General features: G+C 59.1%; 2 protein-coding genes across 6 annotated transcripts; one reads left to right on the top strand and one right to left on the bottom strand.

Annotated features, from left to right (window-relative positions):
* Window positions 1-7,571: 7,571 nt before the first annotated feature.
* On the bottom strand, window positions 7,572-10,566 carry MSRB1 (methionine sulfoxide reductase B1). Its single transcript, XM_054212078.1, has 4 exons — window positions 10,475-10,566; window positions 9,776-9,918; window positions 9,536-9,650; window positions 7,572-8,868 (listed from the first exon to the last, which is right to left on the bottom strand). Exons 1-4 carry the CDS (start codon window positions 10,527-10,529, stop codon window positions 8,837-8,839), a joined length of 345 nt encoding a protein of 114 aa, XP_054068053.1. The 5' UTR covers window positions 10,530-10,566; the 3' UTR covers window positions 7,572-8,836.
* A 493-nt stretch (window positions 10,567-11,059) lies between these two features.
* Window positions 11,060-21,215, top strand: LOC128913821 (testis-expressed protein 2-like). Of its 5 annotated transcripts, none has more exons than XM_054212071.1 (12): window positions 11,060-11,195; window positions 14,285-14,452; window positions 15,887-16,785; window positions 16,946-17,146; window positions 17,244-17,547; window positions 17,710-18,290; window positions 18,406-18,505; window positions 18,669-18,801; window positions 18,909-19,046; window positions 19,327-19,539; window positions 19,678-19,798; window positions 20,600-21,215. In XM_054212071.1, exons 3-12 carry the CDS (start codon window positions 15,904-15,906, stop codon window positions 20,723-20,725), a joined length of 2,799 nt encoding a protein of 932 aa, XP_054068046.1. In that variant the 5' UTR covers window positions 11,060-11,195; window positions 14,285-14,452; window positions 15,887-15,903; the 3' UTR covers window positions 20,726-21,215. The 5 variants fall into 5 exon arrangements, with proteins under 5 accessions (XP_054068046.1, XP_054068047.1, XP_054068044.1 ...); XM_054212072.1 differs by having other exon boundaries at window positions 11,122-11,195; window positions 14,270-14,452; XM_054212069.1 differs by lacking the exons at window positions 11,060-11,195; window positions 14,285-14,452 and having other exon boundaries at window positions 15,669-16,785; window positions 17,710-17,924; window positions 18,117-18,290.
* Window positions 21,216-21,698: the final 483 nt, after the last annotated feature.

Genomic DNA, 21,698 nt, shown 5'->3' on the forward strand with positions numbered 1-21,698 from the left:
TATTGGCAAATTACAGCCCTGTGTTATTTCCCTGAGTTTAACCTGCATCGAGGCAGAGGGGTTCGTCTCGCCTTTGCCCCTCGCAGGGAGCCCAGCTCCCAACGACTCCCTCAGAAACAAGAAACGCTCCCAGTTTATCTTTGCCCATTGTGCAAACCCTCGTTCCGAGAAAGCCCAGCACACGTGTGGCTGCCCCGGCCCCAGCTGGGTGTCTCGGCACATCTGGTGCCGCCTGGCGCTCGGCACAGCCGGGATGGGCTGCCACGGGGAGCCTGGGTATGCTGGAATATGTGACCACTGGGTTTTTCTTTTCCCCCCACAAGCACCGTACCTCCAGGGTAACCTGGAACAAGGCAAACAGCAAAAAAAACCAAACCCAACTCAGCAAACCGCAGCCCCAGCCTGTCCACACAGCACAGGAGCCCCAGCAGCATCCCAGCTTTGCGAGGAACCTCCTTCACACCAGGGAGCCCAAGGGCTTGGGGACACATCTTGTGGGGAGGCTGGGTGGCACTGACCGCCATGGTCCAGAGGGAAATCCCCTCGCAAAAGAGCCCAAGGGACACAGCAGCCGCCTTCCCGTGGAAAACCCATCTGAGAGCTGCAGCCCCCCCTTCTAATGCCTCTGGCTCCCCTGGGAGCCCGTCACCATCTACATGGGTCCCACCAGGGACAGACACCAGCTCTGGTAATACAGTTTCCCAGCAAAGACCTGCTTGGGCTCACAGCTCTCTGGAAGACTCATGTACCCACAAAACAGGGTGTTCGTTAGGGGCTGCGGGTGTATTCAGGGCAGGGGGTGCAGGGTCCCTGCTGAGCAGCACCCCCATGATCCACCGCCCAGACTGGGGGCTCTGCGCTGCAGCTCCCACCCCACAGCTAACGTCTCAGCCTGGTGTTTATTAGCATTTATGCGACATCTATTGTTCAGTTTTTTAAATACACAATAAAGCACACAAGATGAGGGTGCAGCCCAGGGTTGGCGTTCAAGTCAGGTCCCAGGGCTTTGCTGGGTTCAGCTGAACCCCTCGCAGGGCTCTGGAGGGTTTTGGGGTCACATCCACTCACCAGATGGGGCTGTTGGGAGGAGGGTTTGCTCCCGTTGACTCCAACAATCTCTGCCTGCAGAGTTTTGGGGTTACGGCCTTGATGGAGAGCCCTAAGCAGTCTCTGCCCCAAACTGCAGCTCAGTCCATCACAGGAGGGGTCAGGACTGGCTGCTCCCTCCTTTAAGCCCTGCTCTGGGCAACATCTGAGCCAAGTGGAGCAACTCAGCCCCATCAGTGTCCCCGGACCCAGCCCCATCAGCTGTGCAGGCAGGATCAGGCCCAGAGTGCCCCATTTCTCATCCCCCAGGTACCAGACGACCCGGGACGTTCAAAAACTCTTTGGGCACTCAACCCGCTTTCTCTTGGTGACTGTTTCCGTCTGAGTACCGCCGGAGCCAGAGCAGCACAGGCAGCTGGTCCCCACCAGTGTCCCCTGAGTCCCACCAGAGTGTCCATGCCCGGTTGTTTCCATCCCTCTGTTGCGCGTGGGCTGGAGAGGAAAAGCGGACAATCCCCAGTATTGCATCTTAGGAGCCATCAGTTAAATGAGCTCTTTTAACTAAGTGCAATCTAAGTTATGCGGCAATGTCAGGAGAGGTGATGGAAAACACTCCCCTTGGCCCAACCAGCGGAGAAGGGTGTATTTCATGAGCTTCGTTAGCCCGTGACCCGTCATGGACCTCGCCCCACGTGCGTGCTCGTGCACGCTCGCACAGACGTGGCGCCCACGAACTCTGCTCGCTTCAAGCCCGACATCCCGGGAGAAGAGCAGGCCACCCCATTTCTGTCCCGTGGTCGTGGACAGAAATGGTGAGCTCGTCCGTACAGACGGCAGGGACCCACGCCGTGTCCCCGTGCCTGGATGGATGGACACGGGACACGGCAGCACCTCCCACCCTCCCTGAGCGTTTCCTGAGCATCACATCCTCGTCAGAGCCTCGACGCTTAGCCCGCCAGAGCCAGCAGCTTAAATTAATCTGAGATTAACTAGTTTGATCTCTTACTTTGAATTTTATGCCCGTGAGTTTTTTTTTTTTTTTCTAAAGCGCAGAGAAGTTAATTTCCAGCAGAGCTGTCGTGCTGCTGGCAGGCACAGCCGCCGCCATAAAATACCAGCCCCGATTTAAGACGTCAGAGGGGAACAAAGATAGACTGTGATGCAGAAAAGATGCACGCATTTAAAATAATCTCCGAAGAATGCAGCGCAGCCCTGCCGACACATGTCTCCAGCGTCTCTCCCAAGATGATCTTTTCCTCTTTAAATAGACTGCGCCGCTTATTGCCTCCCAGTGGCTTTCCCCTCTTTATTTTGCATGTAATAACGACACAGTTCGAAACCATCGTCTCCTCCTGGTCCCTCCGGGAAGCCCCTCGCCAGGTTCCACTTGCCATGGGCACAGCCAAGCGTGCGGGCTCCTCGGAGGTGGCCTCCGTGCCACCGCTGCGGAGCACCCGGAGAGAGAGCCCGCAGCCCCAGAGAAAAACGTGGGGTTTGCAGAAATTCTTGGCAGCCCTCCCACAGCTTCCCTACTCCTGAAATTAAAGGATCAAGCCGCAGCAACCCCTCCATCTAAATTAAAACGAGCTATATTTACTGTTCATGCTAATTGAATTATATTAACTCTGAGCTGGATGATAAGCAGAGCCGTCCCTTACAGTTCCTGGTCTTAATATGTTTAGCATTCAGACAAAGGCGGGCCAGTGTGTTGTTGTGTTCAAAGCAGAGGAATTTGGTCCTGGGCTGTTTTCATCCTGCCCTGACAAGGCTGGTCAGGAAACTCGGAGGGGTTTTGGGGGTTGCGGTGCGGAAGCACTGGTGAGTCCAGTACAAACGCGGCGTTTCTTCCTCCATCACTGGGGAGTGGAATCCCTGCCGGGGCGGCATCGGTGGTGCCGGATGGTGATGGCAGCGCTGAGACGGGCTCAGGGAGATGCTGGTGACACACAGGCACCGAGCAGAGGGTGGTACCAGGGACAAGAGTGGCTTCTCCCCCTGATCCATAGCTCCCCAACTCTGCAGGGCTCGTGTAGTGCAGGATCCAGCTCATCCTCTTTCTGCTGCAGGATCCGGTCCCTGCGGTGCCATCCCCGCTGTCCCCATCCCGGCGGATGCAGGGCAAGGTAGGACGCAGGGAGGTGCACGCCCTGCACCACCCACCCAAAAGCTGGGGCTGAGCGCCATGAGGCGACAGGACAGAGATATTGGTGAAGAACAGAACATGCCATCAGCCCTAACCTCATAGAGATGAACTTAATTCAAAAAAGTCTGCCAGGAGGCTTCAATAAGACCAAAGGACCCTGCCAAGAGTCACACTTCCTATATTGAAGTGCATAAAAGCTGGACATGTAAGACATGAAGAAAGCACTGTCAGGGTAGGCCAGTGCCAGCCAGCAAATATATAACAGTGGGAACACGAAATAATAATCACTGGCGCATAAAACAATAGGAAAAACCTGCCTTTTGAGGCAGCCATCAATCCTCACTCAGCAGGGAACATCAAGAGACGCTAATACCATACAGGTTCTGCTTAAATATTTGCCTTCCTTAATGCTCACGCAAGAAGCATTTGCTTTGAAGTTGAAAATAGACTGTAAATGTCTTTTGTGTGAGATGAAACATGATAAGACATGAAACCGGGAGGCTAAACTGTAGTTAATCACGGTGGTTTTACAAGCAACAAATCATTATTGTAGACAGTAAAGTGTATCGCTTAAAAGCGTGCACCACGAGGCTCAGCAGAGAGGAGAGCCCCGGCCGGGCATCACCTGCCACCGGTGGGTTTTCGGGTTGTGGCTCGTGGGGGTGGCCACGGGAGCAGCCGTGATGCTGGACCGGTGCTCGTGCAGGGCTGGACTGATGCTCTCAGGGCTGGAGCGATGCCGGCACAGCCCGGAGTAACTTTCCCCAGTGGCGCCATTCCTGGGAACCATAAGGGCAGTGAGTGCGTTTTGGGGATGGCTCATCCATCTCCATGCCGGGGCGCAGGGAGGGCAGGAGTTGCTGTGTGCATCCCCACACCGGCACCGCCATTTCGGAGGCCGGCACTGGCTCTGGCCGCACCCACGGCGTGGGATGGGGGCGACTTGTCCCACCCTGCGCAGACTCTGGGAGATCCGTGCGGGGAAGCCACCCTCGAAAACTTGGGATGCGCTTGTGCTGAGGAGGGAGCCTGTGGTGGACTCGGCTCTTTGGGCAGGGGAAGGGCAGCACTGCTGTCAGCCCACGCCGTGTCCCGGCTGCCGAGCGCAGCAGCGCGCCTGCAGGGCGGCACGCACAGCCGGCCCGGGACAGGTATCTCCCACATCAAAAATGAAGATCATAATTAGAAGCGATGTGCACTTGGGAGCGTGAGATAAGACCCCAAAGCAAGCATATAAGTATGACTGATTAACAAATAAACCCTCGCTAGTTGCCTTAAAAAGTCGGATCTCAACAGCCGGGGAAGGAAAAAAAAAGAAAGATTTAAATTTTCCTTGGGCTAAACATTTTTCCGGCCCGCTCAGACTCGCTCTGAATGTTTCCAGTCATTATCTCCCTAATTAACACGCACCACAAACCGAAAACAAATTTCCCCACCTCGTGGCTCTGGGAGGTTCAGCCGGATTAAACAAACCTTGGGAACGAGATCAGCGACTGCCCGGTGAGCGGCGTCTTGGGGTGGGAGGCAGCCCGGAATAGGGAGACATGAAGTTATTATCGGTGAATGAAGTGGAATAAGCCTTTAATTTTCTCCAGCTGTTGCTGGATGTGCGGAGGGACAGGTGAGCTCCCCGGGACGGAGCGGCGAGCCGGGCAGTGGGGAGGCACCTTGCCTCCTGACAGCCTGCCGCATCTCAGGGAAATCAGGGGTTTCTGTAGGGGTTTCTTAATTACCATCATTTTATTTTCTATAATTGATACAAACCCAGCTCTGGCCCTTATTGCATTTTTCACAGCCCCAAAAGAAATTCAGAAAATCCATTTTAAGCAAACAGATGCTCCAGGGCCCATCACTGGTGTGGCTCAGGGTCGTGGCTGGGGCTAAAGGTGCCCGTTTGCCAGGACCAGACTGCGCAAGGGCACACAAATTGGGTCGCGCTCCCTGCCCCAAGGGATGCCACAACGTGCAAAACCCCAAAAAGCGCTGTTTTGGGGTCTTGGTGCATATTTACAGGCAGAGGCACCCTCCTGCCCACAGCGTGCCGTCCTGCCCCCAGAGCTGCCAGCATGGGGGAGCCCGCGGGCTCAGCTGGAGTGGGAAAAACTGTTGATCAAAGGGTAAAATTAAATAAAACCACACAAACAAAAAAGAATGAGACATCCCCTCGAGGCCGGGCAGTCCACTTAAAATATAAGTGAAAATTTCAGGTAAAAGCAGCTGGGTACAGGCAGAGGACTGCCCGACCAGCCAGCTTGCTCCTACGGAGGCGCTGGCTCCAAGGAATAATGTTAATTAGAGCTTCCTAATGCCTCCAGGTCATTTTCTTTTTCCTTGCGTAACGTAATTTCTATAGGCCCTGTCGTCTTTATTAGGAGAATTAATCTAAATCTCGCTGTGCTCTGGCTTCTTTGCCGTCCACCGGAGCCATCCCGAGGAGGGTCAAAGAGGCAGGTCGTCTTCGTGGCATGCAAATAAAAAAATTAAAAAATTAAAAAGGGAGGTCAACTGGAGGCTATGGCGGAGGAAATTGATGATTTTTTAAACAACCAGGGAAGTTTGCGTTGGCCTGGTAACGTAACTCAATTTCTGTCATTAAATCTGCATCGCTGATGTGGGGCCGCTTTTACCCAACTAAGCAAAATCCTCTTATTAAGCCAGAATTGTCATTAGCGTAATAATAAAATGAGGATGAATGGCAGAAGGGAAGGACTGGCCGCAGCCCATGGAGGTGACGGGGATGCCCGGCGCCACTGAGTGGGGCAAGGGCAGAGCAGGTTTCCTGCAATCCGGAGCACCCGCAGCGGTCCGGAGAAGGACAAGGGACCCCACGGTCCCCGGGATGGCTGGGGATGCTCAGGGGAGCTGGAAAGGGACATCTGCCCTCAGGGTTGCATCCTGCACCCTCAACACCAGCCAAAATCCCTGCTGGCATCAGCGGCTCCAGCCAGCTATCCAGGAAAACGTCCCATCCTTATTTAAACCATCTTGAGGTGGGGTTTTTTTTTGGCTCCGGGTGATTTCCCTTCTCGCTGCTGCAAGGGTGGATGCGCAGGAAGGCGAAGCCACTGCCGTGCCCACCCCAGTCTCGTCCTTCCACGCTTGCAGCGCTTGGGAAAGGGTTAGGAAAAGCACTTGCACCCTCCGGTGCCTGCGTCCACGAACTGCAAGGCAGCGTGGAAGCGTGGCTGGGTCCCCAGGGGCCGGGCAGCCCACCAGCAGGAGGAATCATCTCCCTCCCTTCACCGCCAGCACTCCCGGGGAGGTTTCCTTCCACTGCAGCATCTCAAGGGAAACCACCCCAAAAATACCTTCCTGCCCAGTGGGGTGGGCGAGGGGCAGCGAGGCAGGAGGTGGCCCAGGGATGGACGGTCCCGTGGTGCTCCAGGGTGCGAAGCCAAGGGGCAGCTCCTGCCCTCCCGGGCTTGCGTGGAGGTCACCAGGTCCAGGGCAAAGCAGCAGATCAGGGCGTTAATGAGTCGAAAAGCAGCTTGAACCTTCAAGCTGAAACCTGCTTAGTAATTAGATCCGGAGGTCAACCCACGCACGGGAAGGTGACGAGGGCAATGCCACGGGGCATGGAGCCAGCGGCAGCACAGGAGGGAGACGTGGCACCGGCTCCTGCGCTCCCGAGCAGACTTTACCCCCTTGGAGGCGGGAACTGCAGTCTTGCAAAGTCCAACTCGAGTCTCCAACCTCCATGAACCCAGTATCCAACTCATGGGCTGAAGAGACCTTTGCGAGGCAGAGAGGACTGTAGCTTACAGTCCTGCAGGCAGCTTTGTGCAGGGAAACTATCGTGAGACAGCGCTAAAACCCATATCCCCTCTGCCCAGAAAATCCTGCCAGCCCAGAAGGTACCCCAGAACACACTATGAAACAAGCTAAAATCAGCTTCAGTTGGCCAAAAATGCTAACTGGAGTGAAAAGGAAACCTTCCCCAATGAAAATTGTGACCCCGGTAATGCCCAAAGGCCTCCAATGCATCAGCATCCCCCTTTCACACGGCAAAACCTGGGGTAGCAGTAAGAGATACAGGGTAAAACCACACGCACCAACCTCAGGCCAACCGCTTGGGTGGTGAGACCTCGCTGGATGGAGGACACCGTGTGTCCACACCAAGGGATGCAGGTCCGTGGCTGGAGATGGAGACACCAGATGAAATCTCCTCTCAGCTTTCTGACCAGGGCTTTGGAGCCACAGGAACCTGCCCTGCATCTGTACTTGCCTGGCACACATCCCACCACTGGAGCAGCCTCCCCATCCTTGCATCCAAAACTGGGAAAACCGAGCAGAGAAGGAATCCCAGGACAGATGCACCAAGGTGCCATCAACAGGTTTGTTTTGGGGTTTTTTTTCCAAAAAAAGAGGCTATTTCTCCAACACAGTGAATCAGTGCTTTATTTTCAGTATTGAAAGAGGTACCAGATCAGCAGTGAGCTCCAGGTAATCAGCTGGCACGTTGCACTTCTTAATCGGTGCCCTCGTAACGGTGGGGTTGAGGCAAAACGCAGGTGGAGAAAAGCCTCTTGGGTGCCCTGAGAACAGACGCACCGTAACGGCGTCGGCAGCGCCGCCTCACCAAACCACCTGTGCATCGCACTAGAGTCGCGCCACTGGACCCATCGGTCAGCAAAAGGTTTTAACCGTCTTCAAAAATCCTTGCGTACAGATTTCAAAGAGGATTTGGTTTCTGGGCAGGGAGGGAAGGCCACGAACCAGATGCTGAGTTAAGGAGAAATCAGCGTCACAGCCCTTCTGAGTGCAAAGGGAACGCAGACGTGATTCCTTCAGCCTGACATGTGCAAAAGTGCATCCCGTGAGCCCGACGCTGGCCTCCCTCGCACCAGAGTACAGCAAGGAGGAACCGTTAGTGCCCCTGGAGTTTATAGCACAGTGATAAATCTGGTGTAAGGCCAAGTCAGAATCAAGCCCAGAGGGTATGGGAAACCTACAACTGTGTGCAAGATGGGTGGAGGGGGAAAATACCTGGATGCTGTCAGGCGGGATCATAAAATCATCCTTGCCCTAGCACCCTGGAGGGGTTTATATAGGGCAATTCATACCATGATCCCAGCCCAGAATAGCACCAGAGATTAACCCAGACTCTGACCTCAGCTAATCCAGCGTTACTCCCTCGAAATGCCAGCGGAGTGACTCTGGATTGCATCGGTGCCAGGGCAGAATGGGCGCCCCCCCGGGGCTGTGATCTGGAGAGTGTCCTGGCTCGGCTGAAGTCAACAGCAAAACTGCCGCAGAGCCCAGCAGAGGCAGGACCGCAGGCACGCGTGCTGCTGTAATGGGCAAAGCCACAAGGACCCAGTAGCAGCTGCTACCGGTGGAGGCGAGGGTGCTGGGGAGGGGGAAAAGGGGGGTAAAATGAAGAGCCGCATCCTTTGCGTCACCCCAATTGGTGTGAAACACCCTCAGGCGCAGGTGACACAACCCAGCAAGTGCAGAACTTCAGAAACCCCCTTTTCCCCTCCCGGTATCCCGAATCGGAACAGCCCTGAGAGGGAACCAGCCCGGGGAAACCAGGAGCTTCTTCGGGGTTTCTCTTGCTCCCGGTGCCCCCTTGACCAGATGGTGCACCCCAAGGTGTGACAGCAGGACCAGCCCAAGAGCAGCATGCGAAGTAGAACAGCTCGCTTACTTCTCCTTCAGGTCCTGGTCTGCTTTGCCTAAAAGAGGGGGGAGAAAAAAAGATCAGGGCTCGCATTCCTTGCTCCAGAACCCCCAGCCCCTTTTATACGGTTATTTTGCTATATGCAGCTAACGTCTCACAACCATCCCAGTTCGACAAGTTGAAGAGCAAGTCGTGGCCGGGGTGCTGCCCTGAACTTGGTCTCCCAAAGCCTTTTACTGGCTCGGGGGAAGCAAACAGCATGATAACCACCACGACAAGAAGCCCTGCCCTTCCCCACAGCTCCACTCCCTACCCGTAGGGCAGCTGCAATATTTAGACTTCCCCGAGCAGTGAACCAGCAAACTCTCCCAGCCCCGTTTTTGCCCTGGCAGGAGCTCCCAGTCCTTGCTTTTGCACCACCAGCAGGAACCCCCCAGTGCTCAGACACCCCTCGGACAGATGGAGACCTGCGGCCGCATCCAGGAGCCCCAGCACGCTCCGCATTTCACCATGGGAGGTCAGAGAGCCCCCACTGAGCCGCCGGCCAAGCAGACTGATGCACATGAGATTTATTTAGGATGCCAGTGGCTCCTTGGCTTATCTGAACGGCCAGTTACGCCCTGCTGAAGGCAGCGCATCGCACGCAGCATGGCCGGGCTATCAGCAGCTTCCCCCAAAAATAACTACGTGGGCTGAACCAGCTGCCAAGCTGCAGCCTTTACCTTTCGGGACAAACTTCAGCGAGCTGCTGAATATTCAGAAGCGGGATTGCCCCCTCTTCGGCCCGTCGTTGAGGAACTCGTGGCCAAGCCCGTTGCCACACTTGCCACAAGACACCTAGAAATGCAAGGAGAGGGTTCAGTTCGACAGCAAGTGGCCTTTCTCAGCAGACAGGCTCATGAAAAAAAAAGCTCGTAGAGTTGGTTTTTATTGATGATTCCCAAAGGTTTGGGAATTGTCACCTTTAAAGCCCCCGGCCGCTCCTTGCGCTTGGCCACGCTGTCCTCGTGGACGGTCTCAGTGAAGGCTGGCCACGGGGACGAGTGCTCGTACTTCGCACGGCTGGAAAAGAGCTCATGGCCGCACTTGGCACAGACGTAGATGCCTGGGGAGGGTGGCAGGAGAGGTGTCAGTGCTGGGGGGGGCAGCCCCCCGGCCCCGCTCCCCGGCCAGCTCCCAGCAGTGATGGTCAGTGACTGGGGGGGCAGCAGTGGGGACACGACAGCAGGGTGACACGAGGACACTCACACTCGCTGGACTTTGCCCACCTGGGCCACTGCCTGCAGCTGCTGCCGGACCCCCAGGGCCAGGCAGGCAAGCGGGAGCTTTTGGGACATGGGGCAGGACCCACAACCCCTGTAGGGGCTCCTCTACCGGATGGCTCCCCTCTAAGCCAACCCCTACAGGGACCCCCCCAGCTCTACCTTCGCAGGCAGCATCTCCCCCATCACCCCCTCCTAGCCCCATTGGGGAGGTCCCCCAACAAGGACCGCAGAGAGGGGACCCTCAGCCCGGTCCCCACGGGTGGAGGATACCCCACGGGAACGATACCCACCCCGAGGACCGCAGCCCCGGCGGAGAGGACACCCCCTGCCCGCCCCACGGAGGGAGATCCCCCCCGACCCCACGGGGAGCACCCCAGCGCCCCCGGCCCCGCTCACCCGGCTGGAAGTGGTCTTTGAAGACCTCGCCCCCGAGGAAGGAGCAGAAGGACATGGCTGCGCCCGCCGCCCCGGCCCGGTTCCGCCCGCCCCGGCCCCGCCCCGGCCCCGCCTCCGCCGCGGCGCCGCCTCGCGGCCGGCAGGGGGCGCTGCGGGGCCGGCGGTACCGGGGCGGGGGGGTCCCGGTACCCGAGGGGGGGGCCCCGCTCCGCCCCCCCGCCCTCCGCCGTGGGAAACGCCGGGCCCCGCAGCCCCCGCCCGCCGGGTGAGGAGGGGGCGGCGGGGGCAGCCCTGCGGGGAGCCGCGGGGCGGTGCGGAGCTGCGCGGGGCGGAGCGGGGACCCGGCAGGGTCCTGCGGATGCTCCGGCATCGCCGGGTGGAGCGGGGCCAGCTCCAGCCCGGTCCCCATCGTTCACGCCCGGCACCGGCTCCGCTCCCCCGCTCCCTCCTCTCCCGGCACCGTCATCAGTCCTTGGATCCCGGCACCGGGACCGGCCGGCCTTCTTCAGCGCCGGCACCGGCTCTTCCATCCCGGCACAGACACCGCTCCTCTCCCGGCACCGGGACTGACCCTCCTCTCCTCCTCCCCCCGGCACCGACACCGGTTCTCCCCCGGCACTGGGACCAGTCCGTCTCCCCGGCAGTACCGGGGCTGCTGGTCCTTCTCCAGCATCAGGACCGACCCTTCCCCGGCGGCACCGGGACCTCCCTTCTGTCCCAGGTACCGGTGCTGCGGGAGCGGGGAACTCGCGGGGAGGGGGCCGGGGCACCCCGGGCCCCCTCAGCGGCGCTGGGTGGTGGAGGTTGCGCAGCTCTCGGGACGAACAGGGGGCTCCCCCCCCCCCGCACACACCAGGGTCTCAGCGGATGGGGTGCAGGCACAGGCTCAGCGGGTACCACCCCATCCTGCCACCCCAGGAGAGCAGAGCCAGGGGTCACCCGTGGGGACCCTCCCCACGGAGGCCAGCGCGGGGAGGCGATGCAGGGTCTGAGCTGTGTCCCTCCGTGGGGTGCGTGGGGCTCCCGGAGAAGGAGGAGGCAGCAGCCCAGCATGCGGCAAGGTAAGGGCTTTGAAGGTGAACTGCAGGCAGCCGGCTCCTTGGCAGGCTCCAGGACGTGATGAGCTGCGTGCGGCTTCCTTTTCCTTCCCAAAAACCAGGCACCACGAGTTTCTTCTTCCCTAGTTTTATCTGAGGACCCTTGGATAAGTCCTCATGCAGTGGGCTCTCATGGAAATTGCACCTTCCTCGGTGCAAGAGCAAAAATGCCAGAGTCCTTCGGATGGAAGCCGGGGACTGTCCTGAGGAGCCATCCCTGTTACCGGCGCCCTGCAGCCCACAGCAAAGCTCTTGGATGGGTCCCTGCTCCCTAATGCCAACAGACATGTCCATCAGCCAGGAGCTCATCCCGGGGTCATGCCCGGTGTGGAAACCCCTACGTGGGGCGAGCGCTGGCGGTGCTCCTGCCCGCTGGATGCTGCCGCCGGCTTGAATTAGGTCAGGCTTTCATCGCGGGGAGGCTCAGCTCCCTACTCCAGCCCCGGGGATTGATGATTTGTGGCAGGCACCCTGGCAGGGGGAGGAAGGGGCTCTCGCTGCAGCACCGAGGGGCGGTGGGGAGACGAGGACGTGTCATGTCACGGCACAGAGAACAGGTGACGTGCTGTTTTGACAGCACCTTCCCTATGATCCACAGAGATCAGACGAGTGGGGTGTCGGGAAAGGCTCCAAATAGACTCAAGGGACGTGTACACCTTCGGGGCGCAGATTTTCAGCCAGTGGAAGGAGCCACAGCAGCTGCTGGGACCCAGTGTCTTGGCAGCATCGTCCACCCAGCCTTTTCTGAAGATGAAGCCTGTGCTAATGAAAGTGATGGGTGAACCAGCCGGATTGTTCCCCAGGGCTGTGTCCTGCTGAAACCAGGGCTGAGAGCTCTCCCGTGAGCTGCAAAGGGCCACGCCATGAGGGATGCAAAGGTCTTGGGATGGCCCAGGAGCACTTTGCTCACTGAGTTAGTAGTGGCTCTTGGCATCAGCAGCAGCCTCTGTGCAGGGAGGTATGGTGAGAGATGGGCAGAGAACAGCTGAGACATGGAGGCAAAGCAAAGTCCGTAGGAGTGGAAAGGCTGAGTTCAACCCTGGGACAGCACGGGGTGGCAGGGAGGCTTTGGGAGAGGGTCACTGGGGGACCAGACGGGGTGCTGGGGCTGGGCACTGGGGCTGGCTGGCTCTGAGCATCCCAGCTGGCACAGCCGCCCTGTAGCTGTTTGCGTGGTGACGAAGCCTTCCCAGCTCCTCGCTCCCGCAGTGGCATGAAGTCCGCCCCAGTATCCACCAGTAAACCCCCTGAGAAGGAGTGATGTGATGTGGAAGCGGGAGACGGAGCTGGGATCCTGCGCTGGTCTACCCATTGCCCAAAGTTATGTCTGGATGTTGCAGTGAGACTTTCTTCAAAGCCCCACACTCCTTAATCACAGGATAATGCAGAGAGCTCTCCAGTTACAGCGCTAATAACCACAGCAATTTGGTTTCTGTAGCAGTATATTGTGGAGATAATTAGATGAGGGATTTCCAGCTCGTTTGGCTCGGTGATGAAAGCTGCCTCTGCGCCCAGGCAGAGCTGTGCCACCGTCCCCGCCAGCAGCGCCAGCCCTCTGCCCCAGCCACCAGCACCTCTACCTAACTGGAGAGGGCTGCTGGAAATTAATTTTTCAATTAACTCTCCCTGATTTCACAACAAAAGCAAACACCAAGTTGGGCAGTGCCCACCTGGGAGCGAGCAGTTCAGGGCACTGATGGGGCAGATCCTGGTGTGGGGAAACTTTCTCTTTCCAAGCGGTTTGTAGGTAATTGCACCCTGGGGTGACCTAACGCCGGGGAGCACCACGCTATGCCACGCGGCGGAGGCTGCTGCTGCCTCGGGCACGTAAAGGGAGCTTTTTGGGGGAAGATGCTCAAAGACATCATCCCCATCAGGGCTGCAGCTGTGTCAGGGCTGCAGGCTGTGTCAGGTCAAGTCCAAGACCTGAATTTGAAGGAGAGCTGAGAGCAAGGAGCAGAAATTTGGAGCCTGGGTCCAGTGGAGAGGCTTGGTCATGTTTTCAGGAGCAGCGAGGGGGGTCAGCAGTCGTTAGAGACCTTGTGTCCCTGCCCAGCTGGAGCACTCGCAGCTCTCGAGGCTCTGCAGAGATGTGACCTTCCTGGGCTGGGTGTCCCGAGCACCGCTCCTCAAAGGGACATCCCACACGCCACCGATCCCTTCTGGGTACCACTGGGACTGGGCTCCCAGAACCCCGCAAGGCAGGTGCTGTGCAGAGGCTTAGTCCATCACCCAGCCATGCCCACTCAGCTCTTGATGGAAATCCTCACAAGGACCTTCATATTCAATTTATCCTATAAAGCACAAAAAGATTCCCCCTGCCCAGCGTGCCCCCGTGGTCACAGGCTGGGGACGAGCTCTGTGCTGGAAGGTGGGTCAGCGCTGGCACCGAGGAGCTGGCTCCGGGGGCACGTCTAGGCTCCATATTTGCTCTCTGAAGCTTGAGCCAGCAGCAAAGCCTTCACCGGGGCTGCTCCGTGTGGACCCTCCATCTCAGGGTGCTGGTGGTCCAGCCGTGGCACGCAGCGGGGTCCGTCCCCGGTGCTCCCCCACCCACACTCCCAGAGGTGGCTGCGTTTCAGCAGCGTGTCTATAGCCCCCACTGTACTTGACGTCCCTGCCAGATGAAAACTCCCATACAAACCCAGGCTATTATTATCTCCGTCTTCCACTGTGCTAATGGTCTCTCAGGAAACAGTCTTCTTTTTTTTAGCTTTTAAAACCCACAAATACCGGAGTGGTGGTAACCAAAAGCCAGGCACAGCGGAGCGGAGTACCGAGCTCTCGCTAAGCAGAGGGGAGCTGGTGTCCCCCTAACCCGGCGGGGACGGGGAGCGGTGGCCAGGCAGGACCAGCCAAGGACGAGCCCCAGGGCTTTCTGGTAGGCACAGAGGAGGGCTGGGGAGGGCGACGGGCAGCACTGGGGATTCTGGGGATGGCGGTGGCATGGGGCCACTGGGAAACCTGCATGATGAGGGGCAAGTGGGGGTCCCAACTGTCTCCCACCTGTTGTGCTTGGCTGGGAGGTGGTGGGTCTGTGGTGTCAGGAAAGGGGTCCCTTCTCAGGCCCAGATCTATTGCTCGTTTTCTTCTGCTCACTCCCCGTTTTGGTGTTTCAGTGCTTTGCGCGGTGCCCTGGACCACTCTGTCTGCCAGAGGGTGCCGGTGGTGCCGGCAGTGCCGGCAGTGCCAGCAGTGTTGCCCATGGGCTGGATGGCGCCAGTCCCACACCCAGGGTTTTTGCGGGTGCTGGGTACCACCCCGGTAATCACCTGCTGGTTATATTTAGGGTTAACAAGTGGCTCCCGTAAATCAGAAGCAAAGCAAAAGCCACAAAGCGTGAGATTATATAAACGAGGCTGGAGGCAGCTGCGGCACAGCCTGTAATTAATTCATGGCAGTGAAGTGCTTTGAAGATCCAGGGCGACGCGGATGCCGGGCGTAAGGCAGTCCCAGGGGCAGCATCCGCCAGCGGCAACGTCCTGCTCAGCCCCGGCTCCCCTGGGACAGTGTCCCCGCTCCTGCCGCAGGGATGCTGCGAGGGGAAGGGGGCCTTTGGCAGGAGCGCAGCAATGGAGGGATCACGGTGGCATTTGGGGACGGGGCAACACTTTGCCATGGCCATGAACACCCTCAGGGCTGCAGAAACTTTATGTGTTAGGAAAACTTTTGCGTGCCTCCAGTAAAAACAGAGATTACCAACCCCCTGTTTGCAGAGCATCCATCCGCACAACTGAACTGGGGCCGCAGCTCAGGCTTGCTTTATTTCAGGTTCATGCAATGCATTAAGCAAGGGCCAAACCACTGTTGGCTAAGCCAGAAACATTTAGAGGAGTCAGAGAGTCCTGCCTCCTGGCGTTGCATCCCTCCTCACAGCCCCCACAGTTGCGCTGGGACCAACGTAATGTCCTGGTGCGGGAAAATCCCCCTTGTTTCACTGCAGATCTGGCTCAGGGCTCTGGGTTCTCGGAGGCCCCGTTGCTAATTGCCTGGCTGAGGTTTATCCTTGTTACACAAGCAGTTCTCCGCAAGCTGTCATTGAGCTCGTCTTGCCCTGGTGCCTTCTCCATCCCATCCCTGCCAGGAAGCACAGGGAGAGCCATGAGCTGCCCATCCACTGGCAGCTCCATGGCCCCAAGGGCATCCCGAAATAGTCTGGAAGGTGCCCAGCCCACAGTGATGGGGTCCCCGGGGGCACCCCGCTCCTGCTCGGTGGCTCATGGTGATGCTGACGGGCAAGGCAGGATCGGGGCAGGGACATGCTATGCCTTGAGGTGGCACGGAGCTGAGCTGCCTCCTCCCATTCCTTCGGCAGCACCGGCACCGTCGGCAATGCGAGCGATGGCAGACCAGGCTGCGGTGGCAGCAGACGCCTCTCCAACCCTGGCACCGTCCCCGGGCTCACCTCGGTGCGGGGACACCGATGGGCTAATGCTCCATCCCACCGGCAACAGGGAGGACGGCGGCAGCCGGGATGGCTGCGGGCTCATTTTCGCCATGGATGGGGACATGAAACCTCTCCCCTCGCCCCAGCCCGGGGGGATGCTCCTGGCCGACCTCCCACGGGCCCCCCAGCCCCGGCTGAGCCCAGCCAAGTCCCGCACGGCCCCGTCCTCCCCCAGCGTATCCCCGTCAGAGAGCCGCGCTGCCTTGCTCCGGCTGCGGGAGGCCAGGCTGGAGGACACCAAGAGACGGCTGTCGGAGGCCGTGCAGGAGCCCCTCAGCCGGCTCAGCCGGCTCATGGCCGAGGAGAGCAGCCCCATGTCCCGGGCAAAAGCGGGCACCAGGGGTCAGGAGATGGGGGGCCATGGGGCTGGGGGACGCCGGGTACGGGACTGGAGCCCCTGGGAGCCCACCCTGAACTGCCGCTATGAGATCTGCTCCTACGGGGATGTGATCCAGGTGGTGGAGGTGGCACAGAGGGATGCTGAGCCCCAGCTGCCATCCCCCGAGGAGCCACCGCCAGCACGGCCGGGGGGCACGGTGCCAGGCAGAGCCCTCGCCTCCGTCGCCCTCCTTGCCTACGGCTACTTCATCCTGCCGCTGCCACCCTATGCTGCCGGCCTCTGCCTGGGGCTCATCTGTGGGCTGGTGCTGGGCTTCCTCGCCATCCTCCTCTTCATGCCAAAGCCTCCGCCGACGGCACGGGTACCACGGGGCCGCCTGCGCCCTGAGCTGCTCGTGGGGGAGCCATGGGAAACCCACCACCTCCAGGTAGGAGAGGGGTGGTCCGGGATGGGGAGCTGGGTGGCAGCTGGAGGGGAGCCCGGGGCTCGGGGTGCAGCACTGAGGGGGTGCCGAGCCCCCGGCGGGTGCAGGCTGCCATCCCTTAAGGCACAGTGGGAAGCAGCCGGCTCCCTCTCCTCCCACCCAGGGCTGGATGAACCAGCTGCACGTCTACGACCCCGAGCTTTTCCACCCCTCGCTGACGCACTCGGTGCTCGCCACGCTGGACGGGGCCACCCTCAAGCTCTCCTACCCCAAGAGCAACATCCCGCGCCGAGCCACCTTCGAGGAGGAAATCCTCGACGCCGTCTTCATCAGCCACCGCTACTACGACCTGACTGATGCCAAGGTGAGTCCGGCAGGGCAAAGGACCCTCCCGTGGGAGTGGGGACTCTCCCCTTGTGGGCACCCCCAGTGTCCTGACACCACCACTCCTGGTGTTGCAGGTCTTCCTCTGCCCCCCCAGCCTGGCCCGAAAGCGGATGTGGAACAAGAAATACCCCATCTGCATCCTCCTCCCTGATCCAGCAGACGTGGAGTGCAGAAGCAGTGAGGAGCACGATGCGGAGCTGCAGAGGGATGAAGGGATGAAGAAGGTGTCGGTGCCGGGGCAGGACGTCCCCGGGGACTGCAGGGAGAGGTACCTGTACCTCTTTGGGCGAACGGGGAGGGAGAAGGAGGAGTGGTACCAGCACCTCGTGCGAGCCTCCCGTGGGACCCCCAGCAGCAGCCACGGAGAAGCCAGGGGAGGTGAGAAGCAGCCATCGTGGCCTCTGCTCTGTGCTGGGACTGATCCGGGGTGGGAGCTGCATGTCACCACATGTGCATCACAGCATGTCATCACACATCCATCACGGCCAGGCAGCACGTTGGCTCTCATGCCATCCTGACCTCATATCCTCCTGTCCCCAGGCGTGGGACCAGCTCCGCAGAGCAGCGGCAGCAGCAGTGGAGGCAGTGCCGAGGACATCCCCTCCGCCATCCCGTCCAAGGACCTGGAGGGAAGCGTACAACAGATTTTCCTGGATTACAGCACCTACATGGCCCGATTTGTGCCAGCGCAGGCGGGGGGCAGCCCGGACCAGAGCCCCTCTCACGGAGCACTGGGCAGCCCCACGCCCACCAAGGTGAGTGTGACAAATCCAGCACTGGGAGCAGAACACGAGGCTAAGCGGGGGCTGACGGACCCTGTGTGCAGCCACTTCCAGTCCTGTGGTTCGTCTCCTCCCTCCTGGCACCGCGGTTTGAGCAGCCAAGCCACAGTGCAGGGGAGCGCCCAGCCAGTGGGTCCCACCACTCATGGCGCCACCTCGCTCCAGGGGCTCGCGGCTTCTGTCCCTCCGCAGCTCGGTGAGGACCCAGCCAGGCGCAGTGAGCCATGCATGGCCTGGATGAACGCCCTGGTGGGACGCATCTTCTGGGACTTCCTCCGGGAGCCATACTGGGCCGAGCAAGTGTCCAACAAGATCCAGAAGAAGTTGAGCAAGATCAAGGTGAGAGGCAGGAGCACCAGAAGAGGAGCACTCGGAAGAGTCCCGTCCCATCCCTGGGGCCCCATGGCGGGTGCCAGGCTGCGGTGACCATCCACGTGTGGTTTCCCTCCATCAGCTCCCATATTTCATGAATGAGCTGACGCTGACAGAGCTGGACATGGGCACATCCATCCCCTCAATCCTCAGTGCCTCCAGCCCCACTGTCAATGACCGAGGTAAGAGCCCTGCAGAGCGGCAGGGACCCCAGGGCTGGCTCCACAGCAGCTGTTATTGAGGTGCCAGCCCGGCCCCTGAAGCAGGGAGGTTTTGGCAGGCACATGAGCAGCCCTTGTCCCCTGCAGTTCTGACAGGGGCTTGCCCCATCCCTCTCCCCGGCAGGGCTCTGGGTGGACATGGAAGTCACCTACAGCAGCTCGTTGCAGATGACGCTTGAGACGAAGATGAACCTCTGCAAGCTGGGGAAGGAGAGCGCTGCTGAGGAGAGCGGCCCAGCAGAGACAGGCGGAGAGGGGTAAGGAGATTGCATGGCTGGGTTTCATCCCCCTCCTCCTCATGCCTGAGCAAGGCGAGAGGGTGCTGGACCCAGGGCACCCCCCTGATGCTTCCCGGCGCTCGCAGGGCCAGGCCACGGCTGATCCTGCTGGCAGACAGCGACGCGGAGTCGTCCAGCGCCGGCTCCTCTGATGAGGAAGACGTCGCTACTGCAGAGCCCATGGGAGCCCTGGGGGAGAGGGTCCCACCACCCGGCACTGAGGGGTAAGGGGCTGTTTGGGGACTGCACTGTGGGGGCGGATGGGGAGATGCTGGGGGAGGCACAGCACTGCGCTGGCACAGGGACTCGGCGCCGGTTGCCCCGGGAAGGCACACAGAGGCACCCTGGCACATCATGGCAGCCCCTCACAGGGGACTCCTGTCCCCGCGGGGTGCTCATGGCAGATGGCTGGGGGGTGCTCATGGCAGATGGCTGGGGGGTGCTGAAACCCAGCGTGGTTCTGGGTCTCACCCCGCTGTGGAGCTGCGGCTCCCCTCGCTTTAGCCACATCAGCGGTAACAGCACAAGCCGGAAGATCCTGCGCTTCGTGGATAAGATCGCCAAGTCCAAGTACTTCCAGAAGGCCACTGAAAATGAGTTCATCAAAAAGAAGATCGAGGAGGTTTCCAACACGCCACTGCTGCTGACGGTGGAGGTGCAGGAGCTGGCAGGGACCTTGGCCGTGAACATCCCCCCGCCGCCAACGGACCGTATCTGGTACCAGCCCTCCTTCCTCCCATGCGGGACCCACGTGAATCCTCCCTCCAGCTCCCCTTGCTCCGGTGGCTCAGCCAAGGAGCCAGCTCTGGGGCTTCAGGACATGATGGTTTCTGCCTCTTTCCTTTCCCCTCACAGGTACAGCTTCCGAGTCCCGCCCCAGCTGGAGCTGAAGGTGCGCCCAAAGCTGGGCGAGCGGGAGGTGACGTTCCTCCATGTCACTGAGTGGATTGAGAAGAAGCTGCAGCATGAATTTCAGGTGCCTGTCACGAAAGTTTGGGACTGTTAAAGGGCTCAGCGGAAGCACAGGCATTACCGCGATCAGGGATAATCAGCCCTCAATCTGGGCCAGGGTTAGCTCTACAAAAACCCAACATCTGACCTGGTCTGGCAGCTCGGGATAGTCAAGAAACATGACCTGGGTACTAACTCCAAGAACTGGTGCTCTGAGCACTACAGTGCTTGAGGAAAAGCTGTTTCCTCCCAGTATGTGCAGCCCTGCCCCAAGCAGGGGGGATCAGGAAAGTCAGCAAGTCCCAGGGAGATACCCCTCAGAAGGGATGAATTCACCCATCCACTCTGGTTTTGGGATGTCTGGGAAGTGTACGATACATCACAAGATTCCTGCTGGTTTGTTTTCTGCCTCTCACCTTTGAGACCTCTAGACAAAAAGCAGAAATGTCCCCACAGATATTTGGGTACCCAAATCCCCCCAAAGAGCTGCCATTTGAATGCCTTCAAAGTTCTGGTCCCTGCCCTCTGCCTTGACCACCCTTGAAGCCATAGAGGTGGACAGGGCAAAGAAGAACTGCTCCTGCTTGCCCAAAGAAAAACTGCTCCTGCTTGCCCCCACCCTGAGATATCCAGAGCTGGTAATCCCCTAGGGCCAGGCACAGTCAGCTGCTGATGAGGGGATGGGAGCCCAGGACCTTCTGTTCAGTTCTGGTCTCTGACCGGAGCTCCTGTTGCTCCTGCCAAAGCCACTTCCAGGCAGATGTGTCACCAGTCAGGTAGTGGTATTCAAAACCACTTACTTTTTATTCTGGATTCCTCTTTTCAGAAAATTTTGGTGATGCCAAACATGGACGATCTCATCATTCCCATTATGCACTCTGGCCTGGATCCTCAGCCACCCACTGGGGGACCGCCCAGAGACCTACCAGCCAGGGGAGAGAAGAGGCCTTGAAGCACAGCCCCACGGGGAGGGCAGAGACACTGCACAGAGCTCAGGGACCTTGCTGGGACACGGAGCCAGCCAGGGCCTGGTCACTGACCGCACCCAGGGCTATGCCGTGGGGTCTGAGCTTCTCGGTTCATCTCATCCTCAGCACTTATGTAGATGAGCCTCCTCCTTAAATACTGCAAGCACACGTTCAGAGCAGAACCAGACCCAAGGAAACGGGTTTGCTGGAGACCCAAGAACTTCATGCACGTCCTACCAGGTTCCCAGGACTCCTGGTCAAGTGGGCAGCTCTAGACCAGCGGAGGGCTGGGCTTTCCACTGTCTGGTTCCCAAAGAGGAAGCAGGACGCCCAGACCGGTTCTGCACTGAAGGAGTTGTGATCATCGCTGATCCAAGACATCACAGCTCCAAAACACATCACACCCTCCCCGCAGCTGGACTGCATGGAAAACATGGGTGGGAAATGAGTCCAAAATATGAATAAACCCATCACTGCCCAGTCTTACCTAGCACCCATCTTCTCGTACACAAGTTCCCACATCTGCTGAGGATGCTGGCTGGGATCGTGGGGCTTTGTGCAAAGAGAAGTCCACAGGTCATACTTTCAGCCCAGCCAAAGCAGTGCCTGGGTGTGCGTGTGTGAGGGGCAGTGAGGGGAGAGATGGTCAATGAGACTGGGCAGAGGCAGGTAACGGGGAGGGCCTGTACTGCCAGCGGAAACTGGGGCAGAAGTGCTGGTACCTGCTCTGCTCTCCTTCGGAAGAGAGGAAGGGGAGTGTCCACCATGGTTTGGGTGAATGCAGGCAGTGGGAAAAAATTAATTGAGCAAGGGGAAGGGAGGACCCAGAGGACAGAGCAGACACTTGGCTGTCCCAGTTAGTCCCTGTCCAAATGGGCCAGCCCCAAGTGCTACTTGTCCCATCCTCACCCGCTGAGGAGCCTCAAGGACACACTACTGCCCACAGGCAGCACTGAA

Source organism: Rissa tridactyla, chromosome 8 (genome assembly GCF_028500815.1).
Source record: "Rissa tridactyla isolate bRisTri1 chromosome 8, bRisTri1.patW.cur.20221130, whole genome shotgun sequence".
In the NCBI taxonomy this organism is placed as follows: domain Eukaryota; kingdom Metazoa; phylum Chordata; class Aves; order Charadriiformes; family Laridae; genus Rissa; species Rissa tridactyla.

What these genes read in the sequence shown, in the direction of transcription:
- LOC128913821 (XM_054212068.1), top strand. Translation starts at nt 15,673, where the DNA reads ATGAGCTGCCCATCCACTGGCAGCTCCATGGCCCCAAGGGCATCCCGA. An exon ending in GGGAAACCCACCACCTCCAG is followed by an intron (nt 16,786 to 16,945) that starts GTAGGAGAGGGG and finishes CCTCCCACCCAG; the next exon opens with GGCTGGATGAACCAGCTGCA. An exon ending in ACGACCTGACTGATGCCAAG is followed by an intron (nt 17,147 to 17,243) that starts GTGAGTCCGGCA and finishes CTGGTGTTGCAG; the next exon opens with GTCTTCCTCTGCCCCCCCAG.